General features: G+C 32.4%; 1 protein-coding gene across 1 annotated transcript; it reads right to left on the reverse strand.

Annotated features, from left to right (window-relative positions):
* Window positions 1-6,735: 6,735 nt before the first annotated feature.
* Window positions 6,736-13,642, reverse strand: LOC141667489 (Golgi SNAP receptor complex member 1-2). Its single transcript, XM_074474009.1, has 6 exons — window positions 13,355-13,642; window positions 12,334-12,530; window positions 11,027-11,116; window positions 10,855-10,920; window positions 6,994-7,123; window positions 6,736-6,910 (listed from the first exon to the last, which is right to left on the reverse strand). Exons 1-6 carry the CDS (start codon window positions 13,482-13,484, stop codon window positions 6,813-6,815), a joined length of 711 nt encoding a protein of 236 aa, XP_074330110.1. The 5' UTR covers window positions 13,485-13,642; the 3' UTR covers window positions 6,736-6,812.
* Between the last annotated feature and the right edge of the window lie 2,173 nt (window positions 13,643-15,815).

The raw sequence follows: 15,815 nt of genomic DNA on the forward strand, positions 1-15,815 counted from the left end.
TCATAGTCAACATTGATGACCGGAAAAGTAACGGTGGTATGGCCTTTTATCTCAACAAAATTTTAATCACGTGGGTCTCGCAAAAACAGAGGTGTGTTACTTTAGCAACATGCGATACGGAGTTTATAACGGAAACTGCAGCCGCATGCTAGGGTAGGGTATATGGCTGCACAAGGTGTTAAGTATGATCTCAAACACGAAATCAGAGCCAGTTACACTCTATATTAATGGTAAGTCAGCAATTGATTTGACAAAAAATCCGATTTTTCATGATAAGAGTAATCATATAAACGTACGTTTTCATTTCATTCGCAACTTTGTTGGACAAGGAGCAATTGTGATCAAGCATATAGGGTCGCCCTTCATACAGTCAAGTTCGAGCAGATGAGAGAGTTACCGGGTATCAGAATTGGTATGTTGGGATTAATCTAAACATATTTTAGGTATTTACTAGCTTAAAACCCGTGCTATGCACGGATCGTATCGATTTTTTTGTGTTATATAATTTTTTAAAAAAATATTTTGAATTAAATTCTTAATTTTATTCATTAAAAATTTTAAATGATATGATTTTGTGATAATTATATTAATACACATATATGTTCATAATTATTAAGAAAAGTTAAACCTAGTTAAAGTAATAACCCCGGTATTGAGAAAAATATTATTATAGCGATACGTAAAAAAGACAATATTACTGATTGAAGAATAGAGTTTTATTGATAATTCTACGTATGTTTTAAAAATAATAACTTTTTATGAAATTTGATTTTTAGTTCAGATCAATAGGGTATACTTAGTCTAATATTAATTTGATTTATTCCGGATCACTGATATACATTATTTTATTTAGTCTGATAGCTAATACCCCGACCAAATTAAACTAATTATTTTAGTTTAATTTTAATTTTTTTAAGTCCGATCAATAAGATAATTTTATTTTAATTGGACAAATAATATTTTTATTTAAGTTTTGTGTTAGTTTGGATCAAAATCTTATAATATTTTTTATCTTGGAGAATTATTATATATTATTTTGTATATCTTATTTCAACAGTATATTTTTTTTAGCCAGATTATTAATATTTATTATTTTGTCTTAGCTTATCATAGACCAATGCACATAATATCAACCAAATTCATCTAATTATATTTAGTATGGTTAAATTTATTTAGGCCGTAATAACAATTAGAATAATATTTAGTATCAATTATAATGATATAAAATTCGATATAAAATAGAATTTAAATTGTTAAAGTGGTAAAGGAAATTGACTTTAATATCAATTAAAATTAGAATTTATCGTCCCACCAATCAACCGGCAAATTAGAATTAGAATAATTAAGTAAGGATAATTAAGTAATTTCAACAAGTAACGACCGACCGACTATCAAATTTTTAATATTTTATTTATTATAATATAATATTGACCAGCCGATTAAACTAACCAATCAAAATTTTAATATTTCGTTTATTATAATATAATATACAGATAGTATACTATAGATTTATAAGATAAATTTGTAAAGGTAACAATGTTACTTTCATCCCTTTAAAAGAAAATTTTAATATATACTCAGTAACATTTTTTGCAATATTATATATTAATATTATATTTAGCCGAATGTTTTGCGGGAGGAAGTAGAAGAAACATGATGGATTCTTGTTTAATTTATGGAAGAAGTATAATTGAAGTCGGACTCCCATATTAGTTATTTTCATATTAAATTAACAAACAGTTAATTAAGAAATTTCAGTAAGTACCGATCGACTACGAAACTTTTAATGTTTAGTTTATTATAATATACTAAGTATAGATTTGTGTTATTTGTTTATGTTTGAGTAAGTCATTTGTGAGTTATAAGATAGGTCCAGTAGTTGAGTTTTGTTAGGAAAGTAGTGGAGAAATAATAGGTGACTCTTGATTATTATCTATCACCTTATAGCTGTTACATTTGAGTCGACATATAAATGCATACAAGCAGAGAATAAGCTAATGTGTGTATATCCCATTTCAATTTCATTGAGTTCATCAGCTTATTCTTCGTGTTTATGTATTTACATTGCTTACATATATCTGCAAAAGTGTGTAAAATATACAAAATTGTTAATAATTAAATTCATAAACTACGTTAGTAGCGATATAAAACAAATATAAGTTTTACCTTTACTTCATAAAGGGGTCAAGACAAAATCTTAATCCATGAATTTGTTCACAGAAGAGTTAACCTTGACGATTTTAATTTTAATTCATATGACAAATAGGTAAATGAAATTGTCGAATTTAATTTTAATATGTATAGTTGGGAAGGGAGATGTGTGTACTTTTTGATTGAATATCCAGAGACATTTGACAAAAATCGAAGACTAATTTGAATATCCCAAATTAGACATGATATGGATTGAATTTAGGATTTTAGTAAGAAGGCTATTATCGATAATCACTACCTTGATTTCTGCAATTGTAACCAAGATGGAGTAGATGTATGTATGTACCGAAATGTATTAAAATTTGTCAAATTTATCGATTTATAGCATATGTTATTCATAGTATTACAGTGATCATAATCAAGCTGAGCTTTTAAATAGTCTCTGGTGGAATTCAAAGTTAAATTTTATGATTCGGACTCTAGTCAAATCTAAACATTTTTTTCCGATCTCCAACACTCTCAACTTTACATTGTTTGACTCGATTCTGAGTCCTTGGCATCAAATGCAAACAAATAATTGCATGCTAACTACGACTCCAAAATCTCCAAATAGATAATCAGAAAATGAAACGACCAATTCTATATGCAGAATTCAAAGACGGCCAAGTCTATCAAAAATCGACCGCATTTTGTTAAGACCTGTCAGATCTCGGATTTCCAACTTCATAAGAGACCCAGAGTGAGAAAATTTAGCTGTGTACATGTATGTTTTATATGTAGGAGTAATTGATAAGATATTGATAGTCGGATAATATATATTATAACGCCATCAGAACTTTTGCGATTTTCAGATTTGACAACTCGCAAGCTCTCTCTCTCTCTATATATATATGTATATCCTGCAGACACTTGCGAACGCATGCAGACAAAGTCATACATATAGGATAAGTAGCTTTCATGAAGGAGAGTATAGCTAACACAATTAATAGTATTTGTAGACCATAGCCATAGTAATATAAGGTTTCTGGAGTTGCGCCTTTTGGGCTACATAAATGTAATGAACGTCTTATCAGGGCTACACACCTTTATCTGTTGAATACATTTGCTTTCGCAGACTTGGTTTCGCCATTTAATTTTACTGAAAAAGATGCAGTTGCCTTTAGCATGGCTGCAATCACTTGTTAATTGATTGTACCCTGCCTTTTGCATTCTCCTTTTCCCTTTAGTTAAAACAAAAAAAACTAAAAAAACTTACAGCATATCAATGACTTAAAGTCAAGTTACTGTGGCAATAAAAAACAAAAGTCAAGTTACTGTAGTGTGGTTACCGGTAACTTGCGCTTCTTAACAGGAACAGGAAGTATAGGAGGTTGATTAAATATATTTTTCTATTTCTTGAAAGACAAGATGTTGATTCATTATATTTTCCTGTCTTAAAAGACAGTATACTATATAGAAGTGTTATAGACTGTACGGCTACCAGACCGGTTCCTACAGTGTATTTTAGTTTATCATGTACTTGAACCGAATACCTGTTTACGATTTATATATTTTCGTTTCCTATTGCGTAAAATTAGGTATTAATATAAAATAAACAAAAAAATAAAAATATAATAATTGTAGATAATTTTTTTAAAAAAAAAATTGAAATTGGTATATTTTGATCCCAATTATATACAATACTATAAAATCCAATTATTATTTAAAATAAATACGCTTATATTTTTATTATATATATAAATATACACATTTTTATTATAAATACTAATATTTATTTTATTATATTTATTTTTAACTTATATTCAAGTATTTCGCATTTTAAAACACTCTTCTTTGACATTTTAATATTATAAATTATCAGAAAAGGTGAGGAAATGCTTCCTCTTTTATAAAGTAAAGTTAATTTTTACAAATTTCCAAGGAATTTTGTATTTCCAGAAAATTTTCAAATCTTTCTTGTTCCAAATTTTTCACTTTGAAATTTTAAATTATAAAATTTAATTATTGCGTCAGTATCTACTTATCTTATTTGTTCATTTCCTTTTACCAAATGAGCACATGATAAATTATACAGAAATTATCAAATTTACTATTTTTAATAGTTTGTTTGCGATTTTACTATAATTTGAAAATATTTGTAAAAATATGATTTGCAACCAAAAGCAACTAAATTTACAATTTATTTTACATTTTCCGGAAAACTAGTAAATGTTTTTTGGTTATATTTGATATTGCATGTGATTGCATACATGCTTTTTCGACGAGGTTGCATCCAGTTGCAAAATCTTATTTTTGTACAAATTTATATTTTTTTGCTAAATGAAAAACAATCAAAAAACTTTAAAAAATGTATATGCAAAAATCGTATTTTTATAAATAAAAATTAAAAAAAAATGTATCTGCAAAAAAAAACTTAAAAATCCGTATTTTTTTAAATAGAACTCTAATCAAATCTATTATATTAGTCCCCTACTTTTTCCTATTGGTGCACAGCAACTATGGTGCTAGAGTCATTTAAATAGCTATTTTCATTTGTTCATTTTATTTTTCGCAAATGAATACAATACAAGATAAAGTAAAAGAACGGGGTTGTTTTTCCCCTCAATCAAAAGGTATAATTTTGATTTTTAGTCCGCTGTCCACTATGTTAACTAGGGGTGAGCATCGGTGGCTTTGGACGGTTTGGAGGGTCCAAACCGAACCAAACCGAAATTAGCGGTTTCCCTAAAATTCAATCTAAAACCAAACCGTTATCTGAAAAACCAAACCAAACCAATCCGTTTAAAACGGTTCGGTTCGGTGTGGTTTCGATTTAAACCGTTTCTCCTATAAAACAAAGTTAAAAATTAAATTAAACTTGAATTTGTAAATAAGGATAGAAATTTTGTATCATATTATAGGATTATATTTTCTATTATAATCATATTGAAAAATAATATATAAAAATAATGATTTTGAAAAATACAAAAAGGCAAGAAGACGAAAAAGATGCGACCAATTCTTATGCTTTTATTGAATAAAAATAAAAATAGTGAAAACATAACACATTATATAAATATTTATATTTTAGAATAAACTATATTATGATTAGTTCTTTTATATGTTTTAATTTACACATATGTTGTACATTATAATTTTATTATTAATTGCACTTTACAAATATATGTATATTAATGTTTTAATTTAAATATTCAGTTCGGTTCGGTTATATCGGTCGGTTTGGAGGTAAAAACCGAAACTAAACCTCAGTTTTTAAAATGTCAATCCGTAGCCGGACCAAACCGTTAGTAAACCGTAAAATTCGGTTTGGTCAGTTTGAATTGGACGGTTTCGGTCGATTTGACTAATTTATGCTCAGCCCCAATGTTAACCTCTCTAAACCACGCCAGAGTGTGTGCTAGAGAACGGTCCTTAAATATAGCTGTAAACAGTAGAGGTGGCAGCATAACACAGCATAGCATGATAGAATTGATAGCCTTTTCATCTCCCCGTAAGCCTCCCAAACGAGGCAAACACAAATTGTGGCTTTGGTTAGTATTCTACAGGTAGTTTAATAAAATAATTACTCCGTATAAAGGGATTTTAAATATGTCAGAAATTTGTCGGTAAAAACATATTCATGTAAATCAGCATGCGAAACTTTGAATATGCATTCTTTTTTATAGCAAAAGCTTCTGGTATCATATCTACTACTACTGCTGTGCTGTGTTATGGCTCTGTTACTCTCCCACAAAACAAGGGGACAAACAAACTTCTAAAACACACTTGCCCGATAAAAAGCCTATATACTACTCCCTCCATCCCTAAAAAAGTTTTTTATTTGTGTTGCACACGTTTGCCCATGCACACTTTTAATTGTTAATATCTTTAAATTCGTATTAATATTAAATATAAAAATTTCACTATATTAAAGTACTGATAAATATAAATCCAACGAGATCACTCATGACTATGTTTAATATTATAAATTAGACGTAAATTAATAGTCAATCAGTTACCGTGAACAGTATCGAAAGTCAAAAGAGGAAGAACAAAATGAGACATTACTAATTTTATACAAATCGAAGACCCCTTTTTAGTTCAATGCAGATTGTATACAGCACCATGTCGTGCATCATGTATAAGTTACGATGGTTTACACTGTTTTCACTGAATGTTTACACTGTTCTCGATTCTTCGTGCAATATCAACCGTTCTTCTTCGTGCTACTATTATGCTATATCAATCTGTGTTACACCATCACTAACCCGATAGAATATCGACACGGTAAAATAAATTCTACCTGAAAAGAAAATGGCACAACTGAAGTAATCAACATATAACCCAAATTCATTCGACAATTGACCTAAAAATGACACCTATTCATCAAGTAAAAATTTATTTATTTACGCTTTTACTCTTCTTAGATCAAATTTCTATAATGTGTAGAATAATACAGATTTAAGACGATAACAACCTCGACCACGGTAGAAAGCCAGATTTACCGCTCATATCCGGTCGCAACTGTTTTTGTGGATTGTTTATTACTAACAGTAACAATTTTTGTGGATTGTTTATTACTAACAGTAACAAGTGCTAAGGAAATATAAGAGTAAAAAGGATATTATAAGAATAACTGGAAAATCTCCAATTTAACATCTCGTAAAATATCAAAACTTTGTCTACTTTGAAAGCCAATATATGATAAGAAACAATGTACAAGCTGCTATCACTGCAGCTAGGATGAGTGTGTCTCTCGAACGCTTTCTTCTAATTGAACCTGTGGGAAAAAAGAACAAGATTTGTTGGAAAAGTTGAGACAAGTGCAAATCTAAGCTTCAGATATGGTTTACAAATGGGTACCAATTAGTCCTCGAACAATAGGAAATTTTTCGCCTAGTTGCTTCACTTTCCCTTGAACATCCCCAAACATAGCTCTTTGAGAGCCCAAGACGGCCCTAGTGGTTTGAGCTTGATTAATTACTTCATCCATCTGCACAAATTCGATTCAAAAAATGACAATCTCTTGATAATAAAGAGTCGATACCATCAGAGAATGCAGAGAGACATTCCAGAACCAAAAAAACTCAATAAAGTTTAAATAAACAAAAGACAGGAACTTCTACTCTTTTTTAATTTTTCCTCTGGTATAAATAATATTATATACTCACTTGTACAAGACTAAAGGACAACGAAGTTCAAAGTTCTGAGTTCTCGGTAACTAACCCCAACATTTTAAAGTACTCCGAATGGTAAAAAGATAGCCTTCTAACTTCATTTGCAGTTCCTTTGCTATTTGCCTTTATCTTGTAAAGTTAAAGCATGAAACGCTAGAAAATAGGAGTTTTAAATAGGGTTGTAAAAGAGTCAAACCAAGCCGAACTATGGTGTGTTCATGTTCGGTTGCTAAAAAATTATCGAACCCGAATTAACACAAAAACTTTGCCCGAGTTTGGCTTGTTAGGGAAAAAAATTGTTCACAAAAGCTCACAAACATGTTGTACCAACTTGCTCACAAACTCCTGCACACGAATTGCTCCTAAACATTGGTCACGAGCTTGTGTGTCAAAACAAATAATGAACATTGTTCACGTACAACTAACGAACACTTTCTTAAAATTTGTTTATTTAAATATTTCATTAAAGAAATTTTTTAGAAAACAACTTTAATTTTTATCCTTTCTTAAAATTTCTTTATTTAAATTTGCGAACAATGTTTATGAGACGCGTTCACGAAATACTCGTAAGCATGATCACAAACTTTTTTGTCGAACTTAGTCACGAATATTAGAGCATCTTCAATGGGGGTCCCAACATCTACTTGACAAGGTACTCTTGGGTGCCACCCGTTGGAGTTGTTAGCGTGCCCAAAGGGTGCCATCGCTTGGAGTTGTTAGCGTACCCAAAGGGTGCCATCGCTTGGAGTTGTTAAGAGCAAGTCCAATGGTAGTGCTAAAGTTGGTCCTATTGCTATGATATAGCATCCAAGTTAAAAAATCAACTCCAATGGGATGCTAAACTTATATGCAAAATAGCAAAACGTTATACTATGTTAAATTAACATATAGAACCAGAGCATAGATGTTGCTATAATTGCCAACTAAGCATGTAAGTGCCAAAATACAATAATAAAGTACTAGTGACAAATATGGTTGTGTATTTTAAGATTACACAATTAAAATATTGATTTATTTAGATATGTTTGGTGTTATCTTGCATCTACCATTGGACCATAAGTTCTATTTTAGCACCAAAAATCACTTTTTGGTTTCAAATTTAGCAATAGCTACATCTATTTTAACATCACCTTAGGACTTGCTCACGGACACGAGAAAAAGGGTGTCGTATGCATGTCTCCCCATGGTGACTCGGCACCAACACGGCTACACGGCTGAGTATGTGTCTGACATGACAGAAAAACGGAAGGGACACAGCTTCGACACTTCGACACGGGGCAGACATGCGACCTGACACAACTTAGGACTCGGCCCATTCAAAAAAATGTCCAATACAACCTAATTTTACCCTAATTGTGCGACATTCTCATATTTTATATGTCAAACTCTGTTTTCATCTTCATTTCAACTACATGTGGAAGGTGTTCAAAAAAATGACAAATCTCGTTCTTAATGAACCAGAAGCAGAAGCTGCTCTTTTTACACGAGATAGACATTCTTCTATTAATGAAAAAGTATAATATATCGTATTTTAGTTCATCATTAACCGTGAAAGAAACTTTTATTACTAATACTTCACTATGAATAAAGTTGTTCAATGTTTGACATATAGAAAATCGTACATTTTTTTACTTCTATATTTTTTGTTGCCGTGTCCCGTATCTGGACTCTTTACTAATTGGCGAATCCCCGTGTCCCCGTACCCGTATCGCCGCAGCATCCGTATCCGTGCTTCCAATCGCCGCAGCATCCGTATCCGTGCTTCCAAGGGAGCCACCCACTCGAGTTGTTAATGTTCCCAAAAGGTGCCACAGTTGGAGTTGTTAAAAGCAAGTCGAATGGGGGTGCTAAAGTGGGTGCTATTATAGCACCCAAGCAAAAAAAATCAACTCCAATGGAATGTCAAATTTAGATGCAAAATAAAAAAATGCTATACTTGGTGCGAAATTTAGAACTAGATATAGATGTTGCTATAAGTGCCAACTAAGCACGCAAGTGCCAAAATGAAATGCATGAATAAAGTAGTAGTGACAAAAATGGTTGTGTATTTTAAGATTACACAATTAGAATATAGCTTTATTTGGATATGTTTGGTACTAGCGTCTAACATTGGATCATAAGTTCTATTTTAGCACCAGCTATCACTTTTTGGTTTCAAATTTAGCAATAACTACATCTATTTTAACATCACCACTGGACTTGCTCTAGGTGCCCATAGGGTGCCAAGAGAAGTTGCCAACTTTTGATCCCCTTTTGGCACCCCCCGAATGACAAAAACACATTACTTGTACTAAATGTATATAAAAATATATTTTAATTTGGGGACCATTTAGGCACCTTACATAGGGAGCTATCTATTTAAGCTCAGAGCTGCTATATTTGACCTAGATGAAAGAGAAAGTAAAAAAGTTATTCTTTTCCTTGAGTTGGCAATGTATTGTTTGGAACCCCTTCGGGTTGCCTCTATTAAAGATACTGCTACTATTGAACCTGTCACAGACTTTTAAACTAAATTATATTATGCTCAAGTTCTCCGCCTTGCTTAGAAATCCAATCCTATGACGTGTTCATGTTGGATTCATTTACAAAAATCAAATTGAACTCTAGTCGATTTTTTTAAAAATAAATACTAAACTGTTCGTGAGCATGTCAATTCATTTACACCACTTGTATTACCTCCATTAAAGGATTTAGACTACCGCGAGTTAAAAAAAAGCTTTAAGAATTAGCCTAAGTTTTAGGCAAAAATGGAAAAGGAAAAGACAATTGTGAAGGGTGACTGCCGGTGGTAAATAAAGCTCTAAGAATTAGCCCAGGTCTTCGGCATATAAAAAGAAGATAGTTGTGAAGGGTGAAAATTATAATATGGTCAAGTTCTCTTGTTGAACATACAACGAGGGACAAACAATTAATGGTTAGACAAATGAAGTAAAAAGAAGTAGAGTTGCAACCATAGGACTTGTTCTGCTGGTCCAGGGAATTGGTGTTTTGGACTGAATACAAATGTAATCTTCGGCAGCACCTGCACGGTCCGACTCAAATGGCACATACATGATACACCTAAACTATGACCTTGAAAAGTATGGATACTACCTGTATATTAATGTCCTTTGTATGTAAATAAATGAAAAGATAACATGTTACCACTTAAAATTCGGCCTCAATTTTCATATTAACTGGTCAACATAATGTTGACAACATGCCATCCAACACCTCAAGCAACTACATATTCATCAACATCAAGTCAACTGGGACCATTACTGTCCCAACCACAGTTAAAAATCTCATAACCTTTGGATGTCCCGAATAAAGATTCCTAAATTTAGCTTGATTCTTATAATGGATATTTTTCATAGTATTTCTTACATGATATGAACTGAAGTCTCTTAAATTTTATGAAATGAAGTGCTTATTATTTTGTATTAATTTGTTTTTATAAGATACAACTACTATGAGAAAAATAATGAAAATTTTCAAAAACTTTAGAAACTAATATGAGCTGTAAACTTAATGAACTGTTTCTGAAAGAGACAGCACAAAATCTTACGTGAGATATGCTTCCATGTATGGCAGCTCTCTCCCGCAATAATTGCATCCTGGGTGATCCAGATGCCTGCAAAACTGTTCATTAGATCTTTACAAAAAAAAATACTATTTCTTCAATTAATGACTTGAACAAAAAATAAAAAAGCAAAAAATAATAAAAAATGTATCCACACCTTGTACTCACTGATATCTTCTCGTACAGAACTCAAAAGTTCTGCGTGTTCCTTCATTGAAGTTATGTTTCCTTTGATCCGTCTAAATTCCTGTAACATTAGTAGCAAATTTTTAATGGACCCAAAATTGGGAGCAGAAAATATATAAGATTATAAGCCTAGAGTGAAGCATAGACATCTAAAAGGAAATACATCAATTTATATAACAACGATAAATTCATTATATCCTCCTATACAAATAAATCTGACTATTAACTTACACAATCAAAGCATCTTATATATTTATTGCAAGCAAATAATTCATAACTTTAACTGGCAAAAATGGGGTAAAAAATAGTTAAAAACTTTTGCTCCTGAGTCCTGAACCTTAAGAGTTAAAATTTCAACTGTTAAACAGAAAAGCAGCAACAGATGAAAGGACCACTAGATCTCCAAATCAATATTGCTCACTACAAGGCAAGCACTTAATCTTAAAGGTCAATGTAAATGCTTATCTGCCATTTGCTATATTTAAGTGTAGTAAAAAAATTGGATCTGTATTAAGGTAAGGATTATTTAGATCCCTGATTCAAAGAAAATTTTATGCTTGGTCAAGCATATATGACAAGGTATACATGTTTGTACATGACAAGCTATAAAAGTCTGTGCACGACAAGGTATACATGTTTGTACCAGAAGCATCTGCATTCTGCAATACCTTAAGCTATTAAATCTTGGCCATGCGACTGGTGTTTGAGCATTATGCTAGTTCATTACATTTCTTACAAGCCAAAAGGAATTGTTATCTCTTCTATCCTCCACATGATTTTTCAAATCCTAGGATTGTATAAAGTCTTCACATACTATATTATTTACTTCACACATTATCATCCTTTCCCTCCGTCTCCATTTCTGTAAAACAATTGCTCATCTGATCCAACAAATTAATTTGATGATCAAACACAACATCAGTACAAAATGCCTGGCCCGAGGTAAGGGTTTCACGAATTTTTCATTTGCTCTGTATCTTCCAGGTATTAAATGCTATCTTAGAACGAAAATTAAAATCAAAACTCATTGTTATACCCCAATTCACAAATACTGGAGCCATGGGCAGTTTCGCTTATCGTAATATACTTGATTTTTACAACTAATTTAATATCTCCATATCTTGCAACATTAAACAAGGTAATAACCATGGTACACATGCGCATGAGATATTTTCAATTGCATTATTTACACACCATGCAGCATTAAGCATACTTAAACACATAACGACATGGTATCTAAGAAATAACACTACATGGTCTTTCAACTTATGCAATAACCTGAGTGAACTCATGAAGTATGTCTCTATGCCTTGCCAGTTTTTGTGTGACTGAAGTAGTGGGAGCAGAAGATGCAGCACAACGGCTCATGGAATCATTTACATCAAGTAATTTCTCAAGCAAGGACTGAATCTCTATTTCAGTAGACTTCCAAGACCGGCCGGAGCCAGCAGTTGGAGAAGTAGTATCCACATAACCTGAAACCACCAAAGTTAATATAGAAACATAAATCAAGGTCCTTAATATATATAAACCCACAAGCTTACATTAATGACATATAAATTCGTAAGAAATCGTTATTATAAAACATCCAATCATGCTACAATTCCTCTAAACCGAACATAATTCACGTGTATTTATTATTTCTACTACCCTTTGTCGGGAAAACGAGCCTTTAGCCTGATTCAAAAATCAATTTAAAGGATTCTCAACAGTTCATCTGATGCTAGCTAACACACACAAACACATGTACAGTACCCTATTAAAGTATCTCCTTAGCACTGTAGGTAATCCGTAAACGAAGAAACACAGTTCAAATCTCTCCTAAAGAAAAACATTCACAAAGACTTGCAGAGTCCAAGGACTTGAATGTGTGATAAAAGCAATAAAACCAATGAACTTAATCCACAAGACAGCAACTCTTAAAATGCAACGCAAATACACAATTCTTCTAATATCATACATTACGTATTTATTCATTTAAAGTCAACTTGCAAAAGAAAAACTAAATCCAAAATACGATGGTCTAATTACTTTAATTCACAGCACTCTACCGCTAGTTCACTGAAATTTTAGCATGTATTCGAGATCGATCCATAAAAACTACACACACCCCCACACATATTCAGTGAATATAACAACTAGTAAAGTTTTGATCCACTACCTAATCAAGTAATAGTAATAGTTAGCTACTTGATGACAATGTAACATGTTTCGGGATCTAATCAGCACAATTGGAACATAAAAAACAAACATAAAATGTGTGTGTAGAATAATAGATACAGAGGGGAAGAATCGAAACCAGATTGAGTGTAACGAGCACCGAGCTTAGCATAAGAAGAGAGCTTGACGTCGAGATCGCCTTCAATTTTACGAGCTTCTTTTCGGAGCTCTTCCCAACCCGATTCCTGTAAATTCGGATCCCCCGCCATTTGGATCCGATCGCTCCCTTTTCTGTTACTTACTCTTCAACTGTGATTTTACTGATTTTAGAAGTCCACTTGATTTTGCTGCTTGGATTTCAATCTCAAACTCTTAATTACAAACGAGCTGTCTTACTCGATTCTTAAAAATAAACTAGCCAAATTGGAGTTTGAGATTTAAAAATAAGTAGGGTTTAGTACATGCTATTACACGCTATGTAAAACCTGTGGTTACCGATCTATAAAGTTAACACTGGTATTTGGTTTTTATGTGTATCAAACAGATATAGTTTTTCTTCTAACTCTCTCAAGGAAGAAGTTGAGTTCTTTATCAACAAACAACCCAGAAATTTGTAGCAAGACATACTTGATTTTAATATAAAATTAAGTGTGTTTTGAAATATTGTGTGCACTATTTTGCATAATATTGTGACATTTCTTATCTGCTTTGTTCACCAAGTTAAAGTAAATCAAAAAGCCTTAAAAAACCTAAAACACATTCACCCCCTGTGTTGTATTCATTACCTAAAAAGTGGTATCAGAGCAAAATCTGAAAGTAAACAGATTAAAGATCTTGGAAGAATGAATACACAGAAGCTTTGCATTATCAAGACCCCTAACCTTTGACATATCTAACAACGCATTATGGAAAAAGAAAATGATGTTGTTATAAGGATGGCCAACCCATTATATGTTCAGATTCTCAAGAATGGCCCTTTCACCCCCATGGAAAGAGTTGAGGAATCTACAGATGGAAACATGATCAGTCCATCTCATTATGATTCTAAAGATCTCTCACAGTATATTGAACCTGAAAAGGAGAAAGTCTCTCTAGATAGTGGCTTGCAACTGATTTTAATAGAGTCACTTGACAATGTAATGTACAATAATATTATCAATTGTGATACATCCAAACAGATCTCGGAGAAGATAGAAATTCTATGTGAAGGAACAGAGGAAGTTAGGTGAAACCAAAGAAGGATTTTAATATCTCAGTATGAGGGTTTTATGGCTAAACCAAATGAAGGAATTACTGAAGTTTTTGAGAGGTTCAATAAATTGATAAATGACTTGCAGCTACATGATAAATATTATGAAGCTGAGGAGGTTAACCTAAAGTTCCTGCTAGCTCTTCCTGACCATCTTGAACAGAAAATATCAGCCATTAGAGAAGGAAGATATCTAAGCAGAATGACTTTGGAAGTTCTATATGGAATATTGAAAACTTATGAACTTGAGATGCTGCAGAGAAAGTCATTGAAAGCACACCTTGCACATATTGTTGATGGTTCCAGTGCTTTGGTTGTACATGACAGAGAAGAAAGTGAAGATGAGCAAGATAATCAAGTTTCAGTTATTCAAGCTGTGGAACAAAAGAACAAAGGACCTCGGAAGCAAGTTATGTTGGAGCTAGAGGAAGATGAATACTACACCTTGGATGAACTAGATGAAATGGACCAATCCATGGCTTACTTGGCTAGAAAATTCTCCAATATAAGAGTCAAGAAGCCAAAGTTTTTCGAAGGCAAGGGACAATATTCCAACAGCAACAATTGGAAACCAAAAGCTCAGTATAATTCAGCTAGCAAAGGTGGCTACAAAACAGGATCTGTGGACAGATCAAAGATAAGGTGATTCAATTGTGATGTGTTGGGTCACTTTGCTATTAAATGCAGAAAGTCCAAAAAGGTGAAGAAGGATAAAGCTTACTTGGAACTAGAAGCAAAATATGAAGGTCTCTTGAAGAAGCAGTCTGGAAAAGCCTATATTGCAGAATGGAAGAGTTGGATGACACTGATAATGATGATGAGGATGAAGAAGTTGGAAACTATGCACTAATGGCTTTTAAGCATAGAGAAGCATCCACTTTAAAATCAGAGGTACCAACTCTAACCATTATTGATTTAAATGTTGGTCAATATAAGGAGACTGTGGAAAAGATGAGTGTAGATGTTTCATACACACACTAGCATGGTAGCAGCTATTGAAGAGGTCAGCATGCTAACAAAAGCTAATGAGAAGCTTGAGAGTGAGAAGCAAAAACTTGATTTGCTGCTTGTGGAGCTTGACATAGTCAAGCAAGAAAAAGAATATCTGAAAAACAAGCTAAAGTGTGCTAGTGAAATTGAAGCTGTGTTGAGGGAAAAGTTGGAAAAGAATAAAGTGAAACTGAAATATTACAGGAATGCATCTGAGTTGGTTGGTTTGTATCATGAGAAGAACAAGCCATGTGCTAACATAGCTATTGTTCTTGATTATGATGTTTTGAACAACAACAAGAAAGTGGTAGGTGATAAAGGAAAAGCAACTGAAAGTGAAGATGTCCCAGCAATGCTGAGA

The sequence above is a fragment of the Apium graveolens genome, chromosome 6 (assembly GCF_009905375.1).
Source record: "Apium graveolens cultivar Ventura chromosome 6, ASM990537v1, whole genome shotgun sequence".
Lineage (NCBI taxonomy): Eukaryota > Viridiplantae > Streptophyta > Magnoliopsida > Apiales > Apiaceae > Apium > Apium graveolens.